The sequence below is a fragment of the Myxine glutinosa genome, chromosome 5, assembly GCF_964187855.1.
Source record: "Myxine glutinosa chromosome 5, kmMyxGlut1.1, whole genome shotgun sequence".
Taxonomy (NCBI): domain Eukaryota; kingdom Metazoa; phylum Chordata; class Myxini; order Myxiniformes; family Myxinidae; genus Myxine; species Myxine glutinosa.
Genome location: NC_136265.1, coordinates 123,292,865 through 123,319,801, shown reverse-complemented (window position 1 = coordinate 123,319,801; position 26,937 = coordinate 123,292,865). Strand labels below are relative to the sequence as shown.

Sequence of the window (26,937 nt, the reverse complement as noted above, 5' to 3'; positions counted from 1 at the left end):
TAGTCAGGTATCTGCATTGAGGTTCCGGAGTATCCTGGCCTCGAAGCCCCGGCTCGAGTGAAAGCCGTCCGCCATTTCGCCACACACGCTGCCTTCAGTGAAGGAGGTTTTTGTCATGTCGGCCGGGCATTATTCCCCGGTGGGTTGCCGGGGACGGCTGTGCCAGAAAGTGGCTTTTGGAGGATTATAAGGAGACTCACTGATTGAACCGCAAACATGTACGTCGGAGCGCGTCTTTGGGAGGTTTTCCATTCCACCGCTATTTTGCTGGGTGTTGGACCACGTGACCTCTGGGTTGCTTCGATCGTCCACGCCTCAATTGATTTTGATCGGATATTGATCCAACGATCGCTGGAGCGAATTGACTTCGCCTTGGAGGGGTATAGAGACATTGGGGGAGTGCCGTGAGTTTGGGTTAAAGGACTAGATAAGGTGGTACCATCTTAAGACAGTGATTGTAGGGTGAATTGCTATTATTATTTGTGTCGTGATTCCGGTGTGATTTATAATATATTATTGTTTGTTCATAACCTTTGGTGTGGTTTCATTATTGATTTGATTGTTTCATTTGATGGTTTCATTGAGGGTTTCATTATTGATTGATTTCAACCAAGGATAACATATCTTTCTGCCGGGGACCCTCTCGGGGTTCGGAGGTTTACCGAGACCAAGGGATAGGGGAGGACCCCATAACAGAAATTGGGGGCTCGTCCAACTGATATTCGTGGGCTCGAAATTGGGTCTGCGTCTGGGATATTAAATTTCCTAAATTTAGTCCGGGAAAGAATTCCCTAACATTCCCAGAATTCCAAAATTTGGAACTTTTTCCAACATTCCTAAATCTTTCCAAAAAAAAAAAAATCTTGTGTGAAGGTTAACAGGTGTTAACAGTAGTCACCATGGAGTTTGACGCAGAGAAGTTTACAGTGACCCCTAGTGAAGCACAGTTCAGAGCATTAGTAAAATCGGACCCCCTGAAATTGGCCAAACATTTTAGCTTGGAGGTCCGAACTAATATGAGGAAGGCAGAGATGCCGACAGTGGTGATACAATCTATGGTGGGATTAGGAACATGGTAAGAGGTAGCCCGGGATTGGTTACCCGAGGAACCAAAAGAGGTGGAGCTCCGGAAACTGGAGTTGCAATTGCAGAGCAAGGAAAGAAGAGCCGCACAGGAACGATAACTCCAGGAAAGGTTAAAAGCAGAGGAAAGGAAAGCAGAAGAGAGAAGAGAAGAGAAACAAGCAGACGAAAGGAGAGTGGAACGAGAACTCCAGGAAAGGTTAAAAGCAGAGGAAAGGAAAGCAGAAGAGAGAAGAGAAGAGAAACAAGCAGAGGAAAGGAGAGTGGAACGAGAACTCCAGGAAAGGTTAAAAGCAGAGGAAAGGAAAGCAGAAGAGAGAAGAGAAGAGAAACAAGCAGAGGAAAGGAGAGCTGCAAGGGAACTCGAAGCAGAGGAGAGAAAAGCCGACAGGGAGTTAAAAGACCGTGAATTGGCGCGTCAGCAGGAAATTAAAGTCAAGGAGCTGGAGTTACGGAGAGAATGGGGAGAGGTACCATCCCTGCTGACTGGTTCGACACCTAGCCAGAACACCTGGGATGTTGGCAGACATGTGAGGCTGGTTCCACCCTTCAATGAAAAGGAGGTAGCCAAGTTTTTTCCACACTTTGAGAAAGTGGTTCGACTGTTAAACTGGCCTGAGGAGTCCTGGTCCATACTAGTGCAAAGTGTTCTGGTGGGTAAACCTCAAGATATTTATTCGGCTTTTCCGATTGACCAATGTGCAGATTATGAGGTATTGAAGAAACACATTCTCAAAGCCTATGAATTGGTCCCGGAAGCTTACCGGCAAAAATTACGGAATTCCAGGAGGAGGGAGAGTGAGACCCATGTGGAGTTTGCCAGATTGAAAGAAACCATGTTTGAAAGGTGGTGTGATTCAAAAGGAGTTGGGAAAGACTTCGAACTATTGCGACAATTGATCCTGGTGGAGGAATTCCAACAGTGTGTCCATGAGGACATTAAAGTACATCTGGAGGAAAGGAAAGTACCAAAGTTGTATGAGGCAGCAACCATGGCAGATGACTATGCCTTAACACACAGGATGGGGTTCCACAAACCGAACTTCTCGCCCAGACCTAGCCAGGGGAGCTATGGTACATCAGGGGCGGAGAATTAAAATCCATGGGGGCGGCCTTGAGATGAAAATGAGGACCACTCTGACACCACGACTTCTAGAAATCAGAAGACTGCGGTTCCAAGACAGACCTATCGTCCGGGGGGGCTCGAGGCAGACCGCCGCCCCCATGCCTTGGCAGACCACGAGGTTCTCCTCCGGGCCTACTTGCACTTTTTGCCATAAACCTGGACACTTGCTGTCCAACTGTTATGCTCTGGGAAAGGAAAATCAGGAGTGGAGTTCGACCAGTACGACTCCAAATGCGATGGCCATTGTGAGAAATCGCCCTCAAAAGGGTTACCAACCATTTATTTCAGAGGGGTTTGTGTCACTGGATAGAGCCTCGACTAACCGGAGACCTGTTAGGGTATTGAGGGACACAGGAGCACATCAATCTTTAATGCTTGAAGGCATCTTGCCATTGTCCGAGGAGACGGCAACTGGTGATAGTGTTCGTTTACAGGGGATTGGTGGCTGTGTTAGTGCTCCACTTCATGTCATCCATTTGGAGTCCGATTTGGTGTCAGGACCGGTCACCGTCGGTTTACAAGCCACGCGTCCTGTAAAAGGAGTATCTTTTGTTATCGGGAATGATTTGGCTGGTGGCCAAGTTTCTGGTAACCCGATGTTTGTTGAAAAGCCTAGTAGGAAGTGCCCCGAAGAGAAGAGGAAATACCCTGAAACTAAGAGTCAGCACACGCACGTCAGGGATGGAGGCAATATTGGCAAACTCTTTGTCGGGGGACTGAACTTCAAAACAAAGGAAGATGTTCTGGAGTCTGCCTTCAGCAAATATGGACCGCTTTTGGAAGTGCTGCTGATAAAAGACAGGGAGACACAAAAGTCAAGAGGGTTTGGCTTTGTCACGTTTGAAAACTCAAAGGATGCCAGAGTTGCAGAAAAGGATCTGAATAGCAAGGAGTTGGATGGTCGGACCATCACAGTAGGGAAGGCATTTCCTAGGGGCTGAGGGGGCTACAGAGGAGGACCACGGAGTAGTAGTGGTGGTGGCCGCAATCGATATTATTATGGAGGCTTCCAGAGTTATGACAGCTTCCGAAGGAAGGATTATCAGAGCAGTGGCCGAGAAGGAGACCGCCATTCATGTGACTACAGTGACAAGTGGTCCAACCGTGATTGTTAGGAAAGTTAGAAAGAGTTGAAGCACTGAATGCTGCGGAGCAGCCGAGCCAAGATTCCTACACGGATTAACCGTGAACGCCACATTCCTAAAGGCGTCCATGTGGTGAACTTTCCTGCATGGACTAACAGTGAACTCCACGTTCCTAAAGGCGTCCATGTAGTGAATACCTCCAGGCCTCACCACCCAACCACCATGGAACCTGGCTTTCAGCTCGGCCTCCCGGGAAAAGTGCTGTAGATTTGTTTGACTTTGGGTTTTTGAGTACTACCCCTTAACCTTCATTCAAAAGAAACGAAAAGTAAAATGAGAGGGTGATGAGATGGAGTTTGGCTTTGCAGGAGTCCAACGGGGAAATTTAACATGTAAAGGGCAGGTACAATGTCGTGGCTGACGCTTTGTCCAGAGTCAATTAACCTTGGAAATCTCTGTGGGTTGTAAAATTTTGTTGCTTTATTTTTGAGATGTTGATAATTGTTGGTCACGGGAATTGGTGATTTGGGGTTGTGAGTTTATTTTTGTTTGTTTAAAGAGTTTGCCGGCAAAGAAAGTTTTCGCTGTGTTCAAACTTTCTTTCTTGAAGGGGGGGGGGGGGGGGGAAGTGTTACGGATTCGGCCCTTCCGTGGGTGTGGTTGTCATCCACTTATAACCTTGCTGGTGATGTAGTATTATTCTTATCGGGGTTGGAAAGGAAACGGCGGGTATTATTGTTTAAAGGAAATGGTTATTGTGGTGAAAAGGTTAAAAAGCGCTCCTGGTAAAAATGTGGCCGGAAATCGGATCGTGAGCCGGAAGAAGGAGGGAGCGAAGAGGAAGAGGCGTGGAGAGAAGTAAAAAGACGATCTTGGTTGAAGCTCCGTACCGAGCGGTCGAGCGTACAGTGCGAGTGAACTTTGAGTCCTTGAAAGGAAGTTCGTGCGATAGGTGATATCGCCGGAGTGCTGTGGAGCCTGCGTAGTCGGGTATCTGCATTGAGGTTCCGGAGCATCCTGGCCTCGAAGCCCCGGCTCGAGTGAAAGCCGTCCGCCATTTCCCCATGTGCCATTTCCCCATTTCCCCCCTTCAGTGAAGGAGGTTTTTGTCGCGTCGGCCGGGCATTATTCCCCGGTGGGTTGCCGTGGACGGCTGTGCCAGAAAGTGGATTTTTGAGGATTATAAGGAGACTCGCTGATTGAACCACAAACGTGTACGTCGGAGCGCGTCTTTGGGAGGTTTTCCATTCCACCGCTATTTTGCTGGGTGTTGGACCACGTGACCTCTGGGTTGCTTCGATCGTCCACGCCTCAATTGATTTTGATCGGACATTGATCCAACGATCGCTGGAGCGAATCGACTTCGCCTTGGAGGGGTACAGAGACATTGGTGGAGTGCCGTGAGTTTGGGTTAAAGGACGAGATAAGGTGGTACCATCTTAAGATCGTGATTGTAGGGTGAATTGCTATTATTATTTGTGTCGTGATTCCGGTGTGATTTATAATATATTATTGTTTGTTCATAACCCTTGGTGTGGTTTCATTATTGATTTGATTGTTTAATTTGATGGTTTCATTGAGGGTTTCATTATTGATTGATTTCAACCAAGGATAACATATCTTTCTGCCGGGGACCCTCTCGGGGTTCGGAGGTTTACCGAGACCAGGGGATAGGGGAGGACCCCGTAACAACACACACACACACACACACACACACACACACACACACACACACAAACACATGAACACACAAACGAACACACAAACACAAACACACACTAACGCAGACACACACAAACACACACAGACAAACACACACAGACAAACACACACAGACAAACACACACAAACAAACACACAAACACACACACACACACACTAACACACACACACACATACACACACACACAAACACACACAAGCACATGCACACAAACACACACACACACACAAGCAAACACACATACACACACAAACACACACACACACACTAACAAACACACACACAGACACACACACACACACACACACACACACACACTAAATGTAGGCCAAACTGAAGCGAAAAAGTTCAACGAGACAACAAACAAGGCAATTATGTCTCCATTGATAAAGTGCGCAGGCATTTGCCCTTGAGAGGTAATGAGAAGTATAATTACACAAGAAGCCCACCTGGCAGCTGCATCCCCAGGTGACCATCCTGAGGATTCCTTATTCTAATGGATAGCAACATATTCTTCCGTGTCTTCTGTTACAATTGCCTTGAGCGCCATTATACAATAATATCAATGAGGTCCTGTTGTCTACCTTTTATTGTCATTATAATTATGTAACAAGAGGAGTTGGCAGGTATATTAAAGGTGTGTGCCAGTCCTCCTTGAGCTGTCTGGCCTGGGTTAGAATTGCTGCCCATTAGCAATAAACCGCCACCCTGGTGTTTCACATGCAGGACGAGGTATCAAAACGTTTGTGCTGTCCCTCGGAAGGGCGTTAAGCCGGATGTCCTGGATGCTAGCACGAGTTAGTGGAGGTGAAAGATCTCACGGTGTTTTTCGCACAGAGTAGTCGAGTTATCTCCGGCATTCTGAACTAATTACAAACTTTCGGTCTAACGTCCAGCCTGACCAGAAAGACGGGTCAAAACGGTTTCAAGATGACCCCACAATTAGGTGGGAATATTCTGGGGAATTAAAAGTCGTAGGTAATTGTAGTAGGTAGTAGTAATTCCTGTAGTAGTAGTAGTAGTAGTAGTAGTAGTAGTAGTAGTAGTAGTATGAAAGTAACAACACAAAACGCATCATTTAGTACTCTACGGATATTCACATGGCCCGACATTTATAATCCAGTAATATTTTATTATTACCTCCTCCACCAAAGGTGGATGGAGGTTATGTTTTCACCCCTGTCTGACTGTCTGTATATCTGCTTGTTTGTCCATTTGTGAACAAAATATCTCTTTTGGGTCTTCAGGGTCTTCAGGGTCTTTGTGGTCTTCAGTGTGTTTTGGGTCTTCTGGGTGTTATGAGTCTTCGGGGTATTCGGGGTCTTTTGGATATTTGGGGTCTTTTGAATAATCGGGGTGTTTTGGGTCTTCGGGGTGTTTTGGGTCTTCGGGGTGTTTTGGGTCTTTGGGGTGTTTTGGGTTTTCGGGGCCTTTTGGGTCTTTAAGGGTCTTTTGGATCCTCAGGGTCTTCGAGGGTATTTTTGGTCTTTAGCCTGTTTTGGGTCTTCGGTGTATTTGGGGTATTTGGTGTCTTCAGGGTATTTTAGGTCTTCAGGGGCTTTTGGGTCTTTGGGGTCTTTTGGGTGTTTTGGGTCTTCAGGGTATTTTGGGTCTTTAAGGGTATTTTGGGTCTTCAGGGGTATTCGTGGTCTTAAGGGTCTTGGGGGATTTAAAGGGTCGTCAAAGGTACGAGGGGTCTCAGCAGTCTAAACGTAATTAAGAGGTCACCCACTGTGTTTTGGGTGTTAATTTTATTTGAAGAAGAAGAAGAAGACGTTATTGTCGCATATAAACATAAAAAACCATATACGTTTGCTCTATTATAATAAGATTGTAATCTGTAATTAACACGTGTGTACATTATTCTCATTACCTCGCTCGCGCGATGCAAAATGCGGGGTTAAGCAATTGGTTCATGTCCGTCCATCCGTCCGTCTGTCCGCAAACATCAGTTTATGATCGAGGAACAACTCAATTCCGAACCTGTAGTTTAGCAGAACCTCGGCTCGGAATTCATCCCGGTTGCCCATGCATAGAGAGGAGCGAGATTATTATTTAACTCTACCTGTCTGGAAGTCAAGCAAAATTGAAAATCATTCCAAACAGGAAATTTACTGGTTTTAAGAACGTCATAAATGACACAAACAACATGCACGAAGAATTAATGCAACCTGTTGGATAGTGAGGTGTAAAAGACGCTGCGTCAACGGCGGTAAAACGTGGAGTTAATTAAATTTAATTGAATTACAAGTCAGGAGACGACGATGGTTCACGAGCGAGCGGTATTCAATGACAAAGGACGGACTATAACCGAAACAGGCCCGGACAGGCCAGGCCCGGAAATGTCAAAACGAAGGTTACTGACCTTGAAATGAGATAGAAAATAATGTATAATCAGTTATGAGGTTAGTTAGCTACACAATACCGAAAATTCGGTGAAAAATGAAATGACCAAAAAAAAAAAAATGAAAAATCGAGCTCCGTTGGGCTAGACACATGACATTGGCCTAACCAAATATCGAAACCCCTGTCAGATTCCACCAACTCCCTCGGAGAAGATGTGGCTTGAACTCGATTACCCCCTAAAAATACATCTTTTTCGGGCGTGGCTCCGCCCACAATGGGCGCAATACGCCCACTCTAGGCAGGACACAACTAGATCATGATATCAACCTCCCACCCAAGTTTCATCAAGATCGGATGATATCATCGGGTAGTTATGCTGCGGACAGACAGACACACACACATGACGAATATAGTGGTCACTTGATAACTCGTGAACCAATTTACCTTAACACTGTGGAACACAAATCACCTGTTTCTCACTTCCAAAACCCTTCCGTTTAGCAGTATTTGGACATGTTAAATAAGGGCGGTGTATAAGGGTGGTGTATGAGGTGGTGTATAGCAATAATCCATAACCAGCCACTGTGCCAACCCTAATCCATAACCAGCCACCTTGCCAACGCTAACCTCAAGCAGAGCTACCGTGCCAAACATCACCCCCAAGACAACTACAGTGGGATACAAAAAGTAAACTGTTCACCCTGGTGGAGGTATGCGTGCTACCGAATGTCAACCTAGTTTGTATTGTTATTATTCTTGTTTAAATGATCTCCTGAATTTACCTGTCTTCAAATTACCTTTTCTTCTCTCCTCATTATTTTTTGGCAGAATGTTGGACGGAGAGGTGTGGCAGAACTTCTGAGTGGGAAAGGGACGGAGGAGGAGGAAGGACGAAAAGAGTGAAGGGTGCAACACCAGAAAGGAGGGGATAGAAGACAGAGACGACCAGAGACCATCGACGTGTCTGCGATGTGAACGTGCGATGTGATGTGAAGCTTCCGCCAGGCTGAACAGTTTATGTTTTGTATCCACTGATAGGCCGGATCTGGATTCGGACCTGAACCAAAATCTAATCGGCTTATTGTCGTTACCAAACCAACTCGTCCACCAAGATTATTCATAACTCGTCCATAACTTTTTTTAATATCATGTTATATATCGCTTTTCACCCGATCTTTCAATGCTGAAGAATCACTTAATAATTAAATAATTCTCGTATCCGAATCCATATTCAGATCATCACCAAAATCGAATCGATTAGTCCTTGTCGCACACCCAACATCTCCACCAAGTGTCGTCCAAATCCGTGCATAACGTTTTGAGATATCGTTCTATATATAGTATTTGGCCCTATCTCAAAATGGTGAAGAATCACTTTAAAACATTTTTACTAGCCGGATCCGAATCCAAAGCTTCACCAAAAGCTACTCATTTCGTCCTTGTCACAAACGCTACATCTCTGCCAAATTTCGTCCGAATCCGTCCACAACTTTTTGAGATATTTTGTTCACAAACAGACAAACAAACGGACAGACAGACAGGGGTGAAAACATAACCTCCATTCACCTTTGGTGGCAGACGTAACAATAACAAGTCAGACAAATAATAATAATAATAATAATAATAATAATAACTAGCCGAAACCCGTGGAACATCCACGGAAGGGAGGATGTGGTGTATGGATAGAGTGTACCATTATGGATGGCATAGGGGATTTGCTTGTCCGAGTAAGAGTTAGGAAGAAAGATCAATTTTCACTTGTGCAAAAATGCTACTCACAATTACATCGCCTGTGCGTCGGCCTGTGATTGAGCCAGAGAGTTGGCCTGTGAGTCAACTTCCTTTCCAATGTCTGCAAGAGTTGAAATACTGATTGTGAATGTGTAAAATTATATGAAAGAAGAACATGCATATCAATAGACGATGCCATCGAAAAGGAGAGCAGCTGTCCATAGAAAAGGATGTCTGACTTATCAATTTGACATTATTGCACAGGAAATGACAAACAAAGAAACAGTTCATTTCCATCGGGTAATATTACGATGAGAGATCAGCCGATACCTTTATTATGTCCATCAGCATCCATGGCACTTAGAAAAAAAAAACGTGGCATCAGCCAGCCGCAGCCAACTATCACGTACCGTCTCAAAGTCAATGCCATCCTTTTATCTCTTCGTATACAACTCACTGATCGCAACGTCACTCCATTTAACTTTATTAAAATGACGATAAAGACGTGAAACCCGTGGAACATCCACGGAAGGGATATCGTTCGTCTGTTTTCAGCTCGTTATCTTTAAGCTTCCTTACGTCTCGCCACCTGCTACACCTCTCTGAGTTACGAGGATTTATGCAACGCACCCCGAGTATCGCAACGTCACTCCATTTAACTTTATTAAAATGACGATAAAGACGTTTCCTTATATATCCTAATTTCAAATGTTCAAGGTAATAAAAAAGCTTCCTTACGTCTCGCCACCTGCTACACCTCTCTGAGTTACGAGGATTTATGCAACGCACCCCGAGTATCGCAACATCACTCCATTTAACTTTATTAAAATGACGATAAAGACGTTTCCTTATATATCCTAATTTAAAATGTTCAAGGGAATAAAAAGACCATTTGGTTCACACCACCCATCACACCACTCGACTGTCGAATCAGCGGACGGCTCGCATCGCCTTCGCCCAGCAGACGCCAATACGATGGTGTTGTAAGATGGCGTCGTATCGGCCGATAATTGGATGCTTTTGGGTCCCAAAGTCGGCGAATTCAGATTTTTCGAGTATGGCTGTACGTGATAAACAAAGAGCGCGGTTCGTAGATGGAAAATGCATTAGTGCCGTGGGCATCGGGTCACTGGGTGCGGCGTAAAAGGGATAACAAAGTCGAGTCCTTATGCTATTATTATATAGACTAGCCGAAACCCGTGGAACATCCACGTAAGGGAGGATGTGGTGTATGGATAGAGTGTACCATTATGGATGGCATAGGGGATTTGCTTGTCCGAGTAAGAGTTAGGAAGAAAGATGAGAATGAAGAGTGCATATATGAACAACGATCGCCGACACCGGCACAAATGCATGCTCTGGATTGTCCACTCAGTGGACGGCTTGCTGTCGCCTTCGACTGTCCAATCAGATGAGACAGCTGGCTTAACGTCCTCTGATGCGGTCACACCTGCGAGGTATCAGGAGGCGGGAACCGAATTCAAAACAGAAGCTAAAGTAAAGACCATCGGAGATCTCCTGCGGCAGCGTTTCTAACCGATGTGGTAAAGTACAGTACGTACAGTAAAGGACATTCTCATTGATCCGTTGATTAACTATAACTGACCTGCGCCGCCCTGCTGTAGCTTGACATGTTAGCAGGTACTCTGACCTTTTTCACAACTTCAAATGGCGTTTCATAAAATCCTGCTGTGACTCGACATGCGCCGCACCATAATCATTGGCTCATAAAATCCTACACTGCTACAGAGGATTATACTACCACCGGAAGCCGGCACTTGGTTGTCCACAGAGGGAGGGAAGAAACACACCATGTGGAATGAAAAACAAAATGCTTTAAAATATTCAAGAAAGAAACATTTTTTTTCATTTAATATTCCGTAAGTATTTATTGTACGACTAACGATTGTCAAAATAAGAACCTGCTTTGGGCAATCGCACACTATACCGTCGAGGCCGCTTTTACAGAATAAGAAGGAAATAATTAAATTAATGCTTTCCTATTTACATCGTTGACTCAATACGTCAAAAAATCATTTTTTTAAACCTGTAATCACTGGTTGTAGGGAATGCAGATTTGACGATCAGCTGATTTATGTGTGTGTGTGGGTGTGTATTTTAGACTTGGACAATAAAAGAAGGAAAATTGCTTTGCAATACATGCCCATTTGCAAGTTTCAGATCAATATCAGTAAGCAGTAAGCACGGCCCATTATTTAATGACACCACTCGACTGTCCAATCAGCGGACGGCTCGCATCGCCTTCGCCCAGCAGACGCCAATACGATGGCGTCGAAAGATGGCGTCGTATCGGCCGTTAATCGGATGCTTTTGGGCCCCAAAGTCGACTAATTCAGATTTTTCGAGTCTGGCTGTACGTGATAAACAAAGAGCGCGGTTCGTAGATCGTAAATCCATTAGTGCCATGGGCATCGGGTCACTGGGTGCAGCATAAAAGGGATAACAAAGTCGAGTCCTTACGCTATTATTATATAGATAATAGTAATAGTAACAAACTCGTTAGTTCATAGAACACGTTACACCACAAAGTGTTTTTTCTTCAATTTAAATAAAATAATGATGTTAAACATTGGGTTTTTTTAATTTGGGGGTTTCGTGCTCGTGAAGCAGCAGTCTTATACATGAACCTTATCCACCACCCTATTTAACATGTCCAACTAGTGCAAAAATGGAGGTTATTGGAAGTGCAAAGTAAAATAAAAAAATTTCAAGTCGTATAAATAAATTAATTCCGGAATTTACCGCTGTTTTCCGCTATTTACGCAGTATCTGTTACACCGCCCTATCTAAGACGTCACACTAGTTTTTCATGCCCGTTGTTTGTGTCCTTTATAACATCCTTAAGAAAAAAGTAAATCTATTGTTTGGAATAATTTTCAATTTTGCTTGACTGCCAGAGAGGAAGACAGAGTAATAATAAAAAAATCTCACTCCTCTCTGCGCATGTGAGATCGTAACAAATTCAGAGTCGAAGTCCTGCTGAACTACAGATTCGTTTTCTGATTCATGTTCAAAATGTAACATTCAATTGAAATTAGTGTGTTCATTGATCGTAACCTGATGTTTGCAGACAGAAGGACAGGAAGACAGACAGACAGAAGTGAACCAATTGCTTAAACGCTCTTTTCACTTCGTGTGCACGGGGTAATAATAAGTCGGATTAGAGTCTGACTCACATCTATAGACGAGGAAAAAGAGACTAGTTAAACAAAATAACTCGACAGGCCAAAAGGGAAACAGGACATAACCAAGAATATTAAACACAACAACACGACATTCTTTGAGTATATTATAAGGGGTAAGGAAAGGGTTAAGTGGAATGCAGGCCCATTCAGGAATTGCGCAGGAGAATTGGTGGATGATGAGAGTGAGATGGTCGGATTATTGAATACATTTTTTTGCTTCCAAATGTACACAGGAACAGTCAGTCAGGGGAAGCTCCAATCGTGGAGAGTATCCTACTCGGGGTGAGCAAAGGGTTTTAGAAGAGACTAAGACGAGGTTAAGGAGTAGACGAGGTTAAGGAGTAGACGAGGTTAAGGAGCATTGAGATTAATTTAGGGATGATCAAGCTCCAGGGCCGGATAATATGCATCCTTGAGTATTGAAGGGGGTGGCAGAGCAGGTCAGAAATGAGGAGGTGGCCGAGCAGATCAGAATTGAGGAGGTGGCAGAGCAGATCGGAATGGAGGAGGTGTCAGAGCAGATCACAATGGAGGAGGTGGCAGAGCACATCACAATGGAGGAGGTGGAAAAGCAGATCAGAATAGAGGAGGTGGCAAAGCAGATCAGAAATGAGGAGGTGGCTGAGCAGATCAGAATTGAGGAGGTGGCAGAGCAGATCGGAATGGAGGAGGTGGCAGAGCACATCACAATTGAGGAGGTGGAAAAGCAGATCAGAATTGAGGAGGTGGCAAAACAAATCACAATGGAGGTGTCAGAACAAATCACAATGGAGGAGGTGGCAGAGAATATCAGAATGGAGGAGGTGGCAGAGCAGATCACAATGGAGGAGGTGGCAGAACAAATCACAATGGAGGAGGTGGCAGAGCATATCACAATGGAGGAGGTGGCAGAGCATATCACAATGGAGGAGGTGGCAGAGCATATCACAATGGAGGAGGTGGAAAAGCAGATCAGAATAGAGGAGGTGGCAAAGCAGATCAGAATAGAGGAGGTGGTAAAGTAGATCAGAATAGAGGAGGTGGCAGAAAAATAACAATGGAGGAGGTGGCGGAACAAATCACAATGGAGGAGGTGGCAGAGAATATCAGAATAGAGGAGGTGGTAAAGCAGATCAGAATAGAGGAGGTGGCAGAACAAATCACAATGGAGGAGGTGGCAGAACAAATCACAATGGAGGAGGTGGCAGAGATGAGGGCGTGTGGAGTGGCTGGTCAGGTAACGAAAAGGGATTAGTGATGTGAAGCAAAGAGTGTGTGGGAGTGGGAGGATGTGAGTAGTGAGGTACCTCAAGGTACTAATGGTAATGGGACCATTATTAGCTCCCATTGGACTTAGTCTGAAATGGCGGCTTATGGATTGGGTCTTGTCCGTCCGTGTGTGCGTGTGTCCGTCCCCAACCATATCTCGGAGATGTATAGACCACATACTTGTTCATACATGACCCAAAGACAACACATGACGGTATACATACGCGCATCATTTTGTTTCACGAAGCGATCAAAGATGGCTGATTGGCGGCCATTTTTTTGTAAAAATCCCAATATTGAACTCGTCTTCAACCATTTCTCGGACATGCATTTACCGATCTTGTTCAAACCTTGCACACAGATAAAGAATGATGGGTTACATAGGCACGTCATCTTCTTTCGAGGTCCGATCAAATATGGCGGACTGGCGGCCATTTTGTTACTTAAACGAGTCCCCAACCATTTATCGACATGCATGGACCGATGTTTTTCATAATTTACATCAACGATTTGGATAGTGGGGTGAAGAATAAGCTTTTAAAATTTACAGGTGACACAAAGCTCGGAGGTCAGGAATAGATATTAGGGAGGGGAGGGGGTGGTCAGATCCAGGAAAATCTAGTTACTTTAATAGATTGGACTAAACATTGGTAGATTGGGGGTGGTGATGCATACGGGGCGCAGGTGGGACAGTACAGGGGTGGATAGATTTAATGTGAATTAGATATAGGTACCCTGAGGTGTTCGAGATAGAGGGGTATGGGTAGCTTGTGTGTGCGTGTGTTTGTGTGTGGGATTTTGAGTGTGTGTGTGTGTTTGTGTGTGTGTGTGGGGGGGGGGGGGGGGTAGTGTGTGTGTGAGTGTGTGTGTGTATGTATGTATGTGTGGTGTGTGTGGGTGTAGTGTGGTGTGTGGGTTTGTGTGTGTGTGTGTGTGTGTGTGTATGTGGATTTGTGTGTGCGTGTGTTTGTGTGTGGGTTTATGTGTGTGGGGTTTTGAGTGTGTGTGTGTGGGGGGGGGGGGGGTAGGGGGGTAGTGTGTGTGTATTTGTGTGTGTGTGTATGTGTGTGTGGTGTGTGTGGGTGTAGTGTGGGGTGTGGGTTTGTGTGTGGGTTTGTGTGTGGGTGTGGGTGTGGTGTGTGTGGTGTGGTGTTGTGTGGTGTGGTGTGGTGTGGTGTGTGTTTGTGTGTATGTGTCAACAACAAAACAACAACCTGGTTACTACATTGTAACGTCACAACCTCAGGAACTTTTGTAAAGGTTCAGATCTAAGCTAAGACTACGATGGTGGTTATAACTTCTCGGAAAGACTTAACTCAGAGAAATATAAATAATAAACCATCCCTCTTCCTCCTCAGCTATCGAACACCCCCAACCACTCCCCTCTCCATCTGAGTTCGTTTCAGCGGTTCATCCTCTTTTTCTCTTGCACGTCATCACTCTGCAAGCAAAACGTCTGCGGCTCCTGTTGAGTGAAAACTTGTTAACCAAACGTGGAACTCGCGCTACATAGTGCACAGTACAATAACAGCACAGTACAATAACAAATATGATAGGTTCCGTGTACCGTAGTGTACAACGTTACGTGGTACAATGGAGCAAACCTTAAAACGGTTCACTGCATACCGTGGACAGATAAGGGGAGGGGCTTGGAGCTCGAGAGGCGGAGCCATCGTGAGGGTGGGGCGAAGGCGAGGTGGACGCGCGTTTAACTTTCCCGGTAATTCCAGTGGATACACCTCGGACAGAGCGAAGCTAGCGCGGCTCGGACACTTCTCCGACGTTCCAGCCTCCCATGACCTTCGTTGTGCCGCCGCCGGTGCTCGAGTAGCGCCAAACGAGCTCGAGCGGCTCCCGCCACACCTCGAGCCTCCCCACCTCCCCACCTCCCCACCTCCCCACCTCTACGTCCCCCCAATCCTCCACCCCCCCCCCCCACCTCCCCACCTCTACGTCCCCCCAATCCTCCACACCCCCCCCCCCCCCCTGTGCGACCGCAAGCATTTACCTGTCGTCGGCGAGTCGCTCGGGCTGCGGGATCCACAGGTGGAGGCGGCGTGTCGAGCTCCACGCCGCCGCGGATCCTCCGGACTACCCATGGCTTCAAACAGCATCTTCGAGTCATTGCCCGGATTCCCGGCTCGCTTCCAGCGCGGTGAGTCGGCCCAGTCAATGTGGCGACCGTGCCAGTCAATGTGGCGACCGTGCCAGTCAATGTGGCGACCGTGCCAGTCAATGTGACTACCGTGCCAGTCAATGTGACTACCGTGCCATTCAATGTGACTACCGTGCCAGTCAATGTGACGACCGTGCCAGTCAATGTGACGACCGTGCCAGTCAATGTGACGACCGTGCCAGTCAATGTGACGACCGTGCCAGTCAATGTGACTACCGTACCGGTCAATGTGACTACCGTACCGGTCAATGTGACTACCGTACCGGTCAATGTGACTACCGTACCGGTCAATGTGACTACCGTGCCAGTCAATGTGACTACCGTGCCAGTCAATGTGACGACCGTGCCAGTCAATGTGACGACCGTGCCAGTCAATGTGACGACCGTGCCAGTCAATGTGACTACCGAGCCAGTCAATGTGATGACTGTGCCAGTCAATGTGACTACCGTGCCAGTCAATGTTCCGACCGTGCCAGTCAATGTGACGACCGTGCCAGTCAATGTGACGACCGTGCCAGTCAATGTGACTACCGAGCCAGTCAATGTGACTACCGAGCCAGTCAATGTGACTACCGAGCCAGTTAATGTGACGACCGTGCCAGTCAATGTGACTACCGAGCCAGTCAATGTGACTACCGAGCCAGTCAATGTGACTACCGAGCCAGTCAATGTGACTACCGAGCCAGTCAATGTGACTACCGTGCCAGTCAATGTGACGACCGAGCCAGTCAATGTGACGACCGTGCCAGTCAATGTGACGACCAAGCCAGTCAATGTGACGACCGTGCCAGTCAATGTGACGACCGTGCCAGTCTAGCCACCACATTTCTACTTTCTCTCACTTTCACTTCTTTATTTGCGTTTTATCACTCACTCGTACCGGCACGTATCGCAAACCCTTACCAAATATAACTAAACAAGGTACTTACTTACACTCAGGTACTGGCGCACCTTGCACACTCCGATACAGTAATTACCGACTACCGTACACTCAGATACTGGCACACGTTTCACACCTGCACCCAGCTATAAACACACACACTCACTCTGCTCACCTGCACTCAGCTATAGCTTGATCACTGTATATCTGTACTCATCTACAGGCTGGTCACTCTGTATACCTGCACTCAGCTAGGGGCTCACTTTGCATACACAAACTCAGCTACAGGGTGACTTTACATACCTGCATTCAGCTCACAACTTACTCCACATACGGCTACCGGCCTAGTATACATACCTTCACTTGCCGATGTATCAGCTAAGGTTGCCATCACATTTTGCTGACAGCTTCCTCCTCATAGCTACCTTCAGCTCTCGTCTCCCTCTGCTTACCTGCACTCAGCTACTGCATATCACCCTACATACCTGCAGTCATCTGTATAGCTCACTGTGCATATCTTCACTTGGCTGCAAAGTCATTCTGCTTACTTGATGATTCTACATACCTTCACGGAGTTAGTGTTACCTTGCTTACCTGCACTCGGCTATTTGGTCACTTTGGAGACCTGCACTCATCCTCATTTACTCTACATACCTGCCCACAGCTACAGTCATGATAAATACCTACAGACAGCTACTTGTTTACCCTGCATACCTGCACTTAGCCATTCATTTACTCTACATACCTGCACACAGCTACAGTAATTCTAAATACCTGCACTCAGCTACAGTCATTATAAATACCTACAAACAGCTACTTCTTTACCCTGCATACCTGCACTCAGCCATTCATTTACTCTACATACCTGCACACAGCTACAGTAATTCTGCATACCTGCACTTAGCTACAGTCATTCTGCATACCTGCACTGAGCTACAATCATTCTGCATACCTGCACTTAGCTACAGTCATTCTGCATAGCTACACACAACCACTTGTTTACTCTGCATACCTGCACTCAGCCACTTATTTACTCTACACACCTGCACTCAGCTAAAGTAATTCTGCATAGCTACACACAGCCACTTGTTTACTCTGCATACCTCAATGCAGCCACTTATTTACTCTGCATACCTGCACTCAGCCATTTATTTACTCTACACACCTGCACTCAGCTACAGTAATTCTGCATACTTGAACTCAGCTAAAGTAATTCTGCATAGCTACACACAGCCACTTGTTTACTCTGCACACCTGAACTCAGCTACAGTAATTCTGCATACCTGCACTCAGCCACTGAATTCCTCTACATAACTGAACTCAGATACAGTCATTCAGCATATCTGCACACACCTACTTGGTGAATCTACATACTTGCACCCAAATATTTGGTCACCTTGCATACCTGCACTCGGCCACTTTTTTACTCTGGATACCTGCCTGCACGCAGCCACTGGGTCACTCTGCATAACTGCACTCAGCTACTATCTCACTATGCATACCTGCACTCAGCTATTATCTCACTCTGCATACCTGCACTACCCTATTATCTCACTATGCATACCTGCACTACCCTATTATCTCACTCTGCATAGCTTCATTCAGCCACTCAGATCACTGATCATACCTGTACTTTGCTACACTAGTGCACGCTACATACAGACAATCGACGACAAATCGACTCGTTGCACACGAGGACAGAACTCATTTACTCACTCGTTTATACACTCGCTGATCGAATGATTCACACTCACACACATACACTCCCCACACACACGCACACGCACGCACGCACGCACACACGCACACACACACGCACACACACACACACACACACACACACACACACACACACACACACGAATGTGGATACTTTGAGACCTGTGACGGCTCCGTTCCACCTTATGAAACACGCATATGGAGATAACAACCAATGACACACATATATATCCACACACTGGTACACCCACACAATGGTACACCCACACACTGGAACACCCACACACTGGTACACCCACACACTGGAACAGCCACACACTGGAACAGCCACACACTGGAACAGCCACACACTGGAACGCCCACACACTGGTACGCCCACACACTGGTACGCCCACACACTGGTACACCCACAGACTGGTACACCCACACACTGGAACACCCACACACTGGAACACCCACACACTGGAACACCCACACACTGGTACACCCACACACTGGTACAGTGGTACACCCACACACTGGTACGCCCACACACTGGTACGCCCACACACTGGTAGGCCCACACACTGGTACGCCCATACACTGGTACGCCCATACACTGGTATGCCCATTGTACAACCACACACTGGTACGCCCACACACTGGTACGCCCACACACTGGTACACCCACACACTGGAACACCCACACACTGGAACACCCACACACTGGTACACCCACACACTGGTACGCCCACACACTGGTACGCCCACACACTGGAACGCCCACACACTGGAACACCCACACACTGATACACCCACACACTTAAACACCCACACACTGGAACACCCACACACTGGAACACCCACACACTGGAACACCCACACACTGGAACACCCACACACTGGTACACCCACACACTGGTACGCCCACACACTGGTACGCCCACACACTGGTACACCCACACACTGGTACACCCACACACTGGAACACCCACACACTGGAACTCCCACACACTGGAACACCCACACACTGGAACACCCACACACTGGAACAGCCACACACTGGTACGTCCACAGACTGGTACACCCACACACTGGTACACCCACACACTGGAACACCCACACACTGGTACACCCACACACTGGTACACCCACACACTGGAACACCCACACACTGGTACACCCACACACTGGTACACCCACACACTGGTACACTCACACACTGGTACACCCACACACTGGTACACCCACACACTGGTACACCTGTAAAACCACTGAAATTGGCACAATCTTTCACTTACCCACTTCAAGATTCACTCATTCCAAAAGCCATTCATTCCATTAGTCATTCACAAAGTCACTCTTAGTTACGCACTAACTGTTTTTAGCACGCTATCGTTTTTTTCGACTTGTTCTCAAAATGTGTAATCCACCTTGGGATTTGATAACACCCACTGGTCCAGTGTGTAATCCACCTTGGGATTTGATACCATCACTGGTCCAGTGTGTAATCCACCTTGGGATTTGATAACACCCACTGGTCCAGTGTGTAATCCACCTTGGGATTTGATAACACCCACTGGTCCAGTGTGTAATCCACCTTGGGATTTGATAACACCCACTGGTCCAGTGTGTAATCCACCTTGGGATTTGATAACACCCACTGGTCCAGTGTGTAATACACCTTGGGATTTGATAACACCCACTGGTCCAGTGTGTAATCCACCTTGGGATTTGATACCATCACTGGTCCAGCGTGTAATCCACCTTGGGATTTGATACCATCCTCGGGTCCAGTGTGTAATCCACCTTGGGATTTGATACCACCCACTGGTCCAGTGTGTAATCCACCTTGGGATTTGATACCACCCACTGGTCCAGTGTGTAATCCACCTTGGGATTTGATACCACCCACTGATCCAGTGTGTAATCCACCTTGGGATTTGATCCCATCCTCGGGTCCAGTGTGTGTCCAGCCTCGTGCTGTGGCGATCGAGGTTTAAGACCAATCCAAAGCTCACTCTCTCGTCTCACCTTTTGAGGTGTTTTCTTTTTCCCGCCTATTTTTGAAATACAGCATATTGTAATTTCTGAACACACCACAGAATCGGTTCCCTCTTGGTCAACGTTTTCTTCTGTGTTTGTGGAAATGTGACTAATCAGGTGTTCCACGTGCGTGGGCCTGGCACGACCCATGCAAATCGACGTTATTGCCGTTTACACCTTTAAACGTTAAAATTTGGACAAAACGTGGTAATTTATAAACCCTGGTGTCCTTATTATCGGTTATTATTATTTATTTATTTATTGATATTTATATTCATTATATTGTTTCTCATGTTTGAAGTCTAATTTATACGAGTTTGTTTTGTTCTGGTTAATAGTTGATGGCTCAATAATAATGGGAACCTTTGTTGTGGTCAAAGAGTGCACTCAACCACATTTGGCGAGACCATTGGAAATTTGGCCAAAAGTTTGGCACGTCCAAACAAAGCAATTTTTACAAAGTCAGATCTAATCAAATTTGATTTAATTCCAGTCATCAAAGTTAGGAAGGGGATCACCAAAGACTACTTTGATTCAGCCCCCAATTGTTTCCACCTTCTCGTGGGATTGACAAGCCGGCTGGCTAGGCCCAACGTTCCACTGGAGGGCATTTGAGAAGGAATTCTGTCACGTGTTTAGGATTTATTTACTTATTTTGTATACAAGATCGAGGCTCGTGTAAGAGCTATCGTTAATGACAAAACAAACAAACGGACACATAAGACGAAATAAAGGGAGCGGGAGATGAGACGGAGAGAGAGGGAAGCACATAAACACAACATTTGAGAGCAGGGACATCGGGAGATCTGTGGGAGGGAGGGGGCTTAGGTGGAGGAGGCATGGGAAGGGGGGGAGGAAGGAGGGGGAAAAAAACCACATGGACACTGCTCGGACTTCCAGGAAAGAAGTCAAAAAAGTTGATCTGGGGTGAATTGACGGGGGTAGAAAAGATCACGGTTTGGGATGGGGGAAGATAAGAGATGGTGGTGAACAGCTGCTTTAAAGACCTGGAGGGAGGAGAGGGATTGAAGAGAGTGGGGGAGTTTGTTAAATAGGGAGTTAGGCGATAACTCTCCTACTCTCTGATAAAAGGCATACCGACAGCAGACGGAACTCCCATATCCGAGCGATGGCATACCTGCTCGGGATTCCAACCCAGGCTGTAGTCAGGTTCCATATGTCTAGATCTTAAGGTTCGTTCTGATTTTGTGACGATTTGTAACCATTTGCATTTGTTTTGTTTTTAAGTTTGAGAGGTTCTGAATCCGAAAAAAAAAAAATTCAAATCAAATCAGATTTTAAATCAAAAAATTTCAAATAAAATGTAAACATTGATTTTCGGAGTCAGAACCTCTCAACCTTTTCAAAAACGTAAACGGTTACAAATCTGCACAAAACCAGAACCAAATAACATGTGGAACCTGAATATTACAGACAGCTCAGAGGAGCGCGCGCACACCTGTACACCATCCTGATCCTACCAGATCCCAAATGGGATCCTTATAACACCTGAGCTCAATGGCCGGCTCCGATATTCCAAAGACCCCGACGGTGGATGTTTGAGAAATCTTATCGATGGATGGTGTTTGTGGTCGTTCCTCCAGATATCAAAAGATAACAACAACATGTGACGTGAAGCGGAGTTCACAGGTGAGCTTGGTCGGTATACCTGTGTGGTTGCGACACTAAATTGCGGTGAAGTTAAATCCACCGCTCGGTTATTTATCGAGTCCCTGCAAAGTCTGTGTCTCTGCTTCGGGTTGGTTGAAGGAAGAAAGGTTGATCATTAAGTCGGTGGCCTAGCACAACATTCATTGCAGTCGAGATTGAACGAAAAGTTGGTAATTTGTTTCTTCCACCGGGCCACGGACTTTGTGATCAGCCCTCGGAGCTTGTGGAGTGCTAACAGTCACAAACGTCACTTACCGGCAGCTTTGTCCAAACATCGGCATAACTTTGATTTATTACTTCGAAAGAGCCGCTGGCACAAGGTTTTATAACCGAAAACCCTGAACTTTTAATCCTAATCTTGATAAGCTCGTCCCAGTTTGCACAGGGCCCTGCAAACCGAATTTAGGTGTTTTTTTTGTTGTTTTTTACAGATTCTCATGTTGTTCTTGGGTTCAAAACGGCCGGACGATCGTGCTCGGGACACGAGGTGATGTCCAAGGTGTCCCTGCTCGTGGACGGACGTTAAGCCGGCTGTTCCAATACTCCTTACCTCCCATGTTCAATGAAATCGCTCGTGTGACGAACGATTTAAAAAAGGAATTCGGTTAACTTCCACCTACTCATCGTCCACCTCCACCTCCACCTCATCCTTCATCCCCACATCCTCATCTTCATCCTCCACCACAACCACCTTCACCACCCACCCTTGACCTTCCAACTCTGGTCTGTAGACAAAATCAGGTGCGGAACAGAAAAATGTCTGTTGGGACGAGGACGGGTGAGCATTGCGGAGCACACCTGTACGTGGTTAAACACGTTTGATTACTAGATGGCAAAACCGAATTTACAAGAGTTTACAAACAAAAAACAACAAAAAACAGCGTTTATCGTGAATGCATAAATCTAAATAAATAGTGTCAGGAAACAGGAAAAACCGTGGCCATGTCGGGTGTAACTGATAAAGCTTGCGGTTAACCGAACGTATCATATTGTCAACAGTTGCTCAAATCCGAATTGAGTACGGATTGATTATTCCACGCCCCCCATTTCCTCCTCCATCACACACAGCTCTGCCCCCCTCCCCAACACACACAGCTCCACCTACCCCCATGCGCCCCCTCCAACGCATACAACTACGCCCACCCAACCCATCCTCTCCCCCCACCTCTCCCCCCCCCCATCCTCTCTCCCAATCCTTTCCCCCCACCTCCCCCTCGCCCCCTCTACCCCCACCCCCCTCTCCCCCCCACCTTCCCCTCCCCCAACCTTCCCTACCCCCCCCCCCCTTGTATTCGTGTTCGACACCTTGCTTCGACTTCTTCATTCTCCACCTGTTTATTCCCTTTCCCAATTTCCCAAAAGTCAACCCCCAACCCCACAAACGCCCCGACACGATTCATGCCAGTGTTGTTTTCTTCGCCTCCCCCACCCCAGCCAGGTATAACCCGATTAGCCCCGCTTTTTGGGGTTTATTGGAAATATGTAGGATTGTAGTAAATTGTAGAGTTCAATATCGAGTACAGTGCAGGCACCTCATTTACTCACCTGTACCTGCTTTATGGGCAGCCTCAGGTTGATTTTCACTTAATATTTCATTAACCAGAACCATTTACTAATTTATTCACAAGTACTGTCATTATCCAAGTTTCTTTGGTTTTACCAAATGGTATTCTCTTATTTCAAGTCCTGTACTTGCGGTATCTGACACCAGAGCAACTCAATATCTACTACTCCCACGTGACCTCACAGCTACTCAATATATACTCGTCCCACGTGACCCCAGAGCAACTCAATATCTAATACTCCCACGTGACCTCACAGCAAATCAATACTAACAACTACTCCCACATGACCTCACAGCTTCTCAATATCTACTTGTCTCACGTGACCCCAGAGCAACTCAATATCTACTACTCCCACGTGACCTCACAGCTACTCAATATCTACTCGTCCCACGTGACCCCAGAGCAACTCAATATCTAATACTCCCACGTGACCTCACAGCAAATCAATACTAACAACTACTCCCACATGACCTCACAGCTTCTCAATATCTACTTGTCTCACGTGACCCCAGAGCAACTCAATATCTACTACTCCCACGTGACCTCACAGCTACTCAATATCTAATCGTCCCACCTGACCCCAGAGCAACTCAATATCTACTACTCCCATGTGACCCCAAAGCAAATCAATACTAACTACTACTCCCACTTGACATCACAGCAACTCAATATATACTAGTCCCACATGATCCCAGAACTGCTCAATATCTACTAGTCCCACATGATCCCAGAACTACTCAATATACTATTCCTACATAACCCCAGAGCTCCTCAACATCTACTAGTCCCATGTGACCCCAGAGCTACTAAATATCTACGAGTCCCACGTGACCCCAGAGCTACTCAATATCTACTAGTCCCACGTGACCCCAGAGCTACTCAATATCTCCTAGTCCCACGTGACACCAGGGCTACACAATATCTGCTAGTCATACGTGACCCCAGAGCGACTCAATATCTACTAGTACCACGTGACCCCAGAGCTTCTCAATATCTACTAGTCACACGTGACCCCAGAGCGACTCAATATCTACTAGTCCCACATGACCCCATAGCTACTCAATATCCACTCGTCCCACATGACATCAAAACTATTCAATATCTACTGGACCCACGTGACCCCAAAGCTACTCGACATCTACTAGTCCCACGTGACCCCAGAGCTATTCAATATCTACTACTCCCACGTGACATCAGAGCTGGTCTCCCAAAGCTCGGATTCGTTAATGCAACGACATATTCCTTTATTTAATTTATTTAAACGTTTATCTGAGCTTTATGGAGGAAATTGTATGTAAAGCACATAAATTACAAGGACGTTAGTAAACCGCAGACAGACGTATGGTATAATACGGGATTTGAACCTGGTGCACCTGCAGCATGGGCCAGGTGTGCACGTGAGAAGCCCAACAAAGCGACTGTTAGGCCATAAAGGTAATTTGTGCCTCGGATTGTCATCAATATTCAGATATTGCCGAACCTACCCAGGGCGGGACGTACCAAGTACGTACACCATCACGTGATGGGTCCAGACCAATTAACGCCAAGGGTCATGAGCGTCCAATCTCCGTGGGAGAAATGCACGACCACGACGTCGATTTGACAAGTCAGCGTTGGTGCGTCGTGCATAATATGTCAATGAAAGAGGATTTTGTATGAGGAAGAAGATGCTGAAATTTGAGTGTGCCAGTGTCGTGGTTAACCACCAGGCTGACCCTCACCGCTGTCTCCAAGCTTAAAGTGGTTTTGAGGCTCCATGTGATTATAGATCACACGTGGTTTGGTTACACCACCCTCCTTGTCTCTATAATGAGGCTCGAGCTGTGTTTACAATGTTTCTCCGCTACCATGTCAAGAGGACACTGCATCACGGACTATGTGGTCCTTCAGAGAGGAGATCCACAATGTGGACATTTATTCAAATTCCGTGATATTGCTATTGATGGGCCGACCATGTGTAGTTATGGCCCACTCGTGGTCGATAACCTCTGTCGTGTCCTCGCCCACCCAGGTCTATAACCGCTCGAGTGTCATCGCCCACCCAGGTCTATAACCGCTCGAGTGTCCTCGCCCACCCAGGTCTATAACCGCTCGAGTGTCCTCGCCCACTCAGGTCTATAACCGCTTGAGTGTCCTCGCACACCCAGGTCTATAACCGCTTGAGTGTCCTCGCCCACCCAGGTCTATAACCGCTGGAGTGCCCGTGCCCACCCAGGTCTATAACCGCTGCAGTGTCTGCGCCCACCCAGGTCTATAACAGCTGCAGTGTCTGCGCCCACCCAGGTCTATGACCGCTGGGACGTCTGCGCCCACCCAGGCCTAAAACCGCTGCAGTGTCTGCGCCCACCCAGGTCTATAACAGCTGCAGTATCTGCGCCCACCCAGGTCTATGACCGCTGGAACGTCTGCGCCCACCCAGGTCTATGACCGCTGGAACGTCTGCGTCCACCCAGGTCTATGACCGCTGGAACGTCTGCGTCCACCCAGGTCTATAACCGCTGCAGTGTCTGCACCCACCCAGGTCTATAACAGCTGCAGTGTCTGCGCCCACCCAGGTGTATAACCGCTGCAGTGTCTGCGCCCACCCAGGTCTATAACAGGTGCAGTGTCTGCGCCCACCCATGTCTATAACCACTGGAACGTCTGCGCCCACCCAGGTCTATGGCAGCTGTAGTGTCTGCGCCCACCCAGGTCTATAACAGCTGCCGTTTCTGCGCCGCGGTCTATAACCGCTGGAGTCTCTGCGCCCACCCAGGTCTATATCCGCTGGAGTCTCTGCACCCACCCAGGTCTATATCCGCTGGAGTCTCTGCACCCACCCAGGTCTATATCCGCTGGAGTCTCTGCACCCACCCAGGTCTATAACCGCTGGAGTCTCTGCACCCACTCAGGTCTATAACAGCTGCAGTGTCTGCGCCCACCCAGGTCTATAACCGCTGGAGTCTCTGCGCCCACCTAGGTCTATAACCACTGGAGTCTCTGCACCCACCCAGGTCTATAACCACTGGAGTCCGCATAAATCTCCTTGAATGGTGAGATCCCAGTAGGAAATGAAATCGGACCATGTTCCATCAACACCAGCTGTAATTATAAACGGAATTTTCTTCTCTCTGCAAACTAAACGACAATGGATTAATGGCGATTTAAATAACCATTACAACTGAAACAGGTCAACGTTGCAAGACCGTGGTGGACCTGCGATGCCATTGCGAGCAGCCGATGGACATTTATGCCACGTGTGAAGCTCAAGTTAACAAATTCCGTCCATAATCCGTGGATCCCATCATCATCAACCTCATCGTGGATGGGTCATCTCTGCTACGTTATTTTTCACGAGTTATCCGAGTTATAAG

General features: G+C 46.8%; 1 protein-coding gene across 1 annotated transcript in view; it reads left to right on the top strand.

Moving 5' to 3' along the window:
• The first annotated feature begins 15,209 nt into the window (after positions 1-15,209).
• LOC137427142 (runt-related transcription factor 1-like) overlaps positions 15,210-26,937 on the top strand; it is a 62,447-nt gene continuing 50,719 nt past the window's right edge. The window contains exon 1 of the mRNA XM_068116351.2: positions 15,210-15,703. Within this exon, the coding sequence (XP_067972452.1) occupies positions 15,646-15,703 (58 nt within the window). The 5' untranslated portion in view covers positions 15,210-15,645. The remainder of the gene's footprint in view (positions 15,704-26,937) is intronic.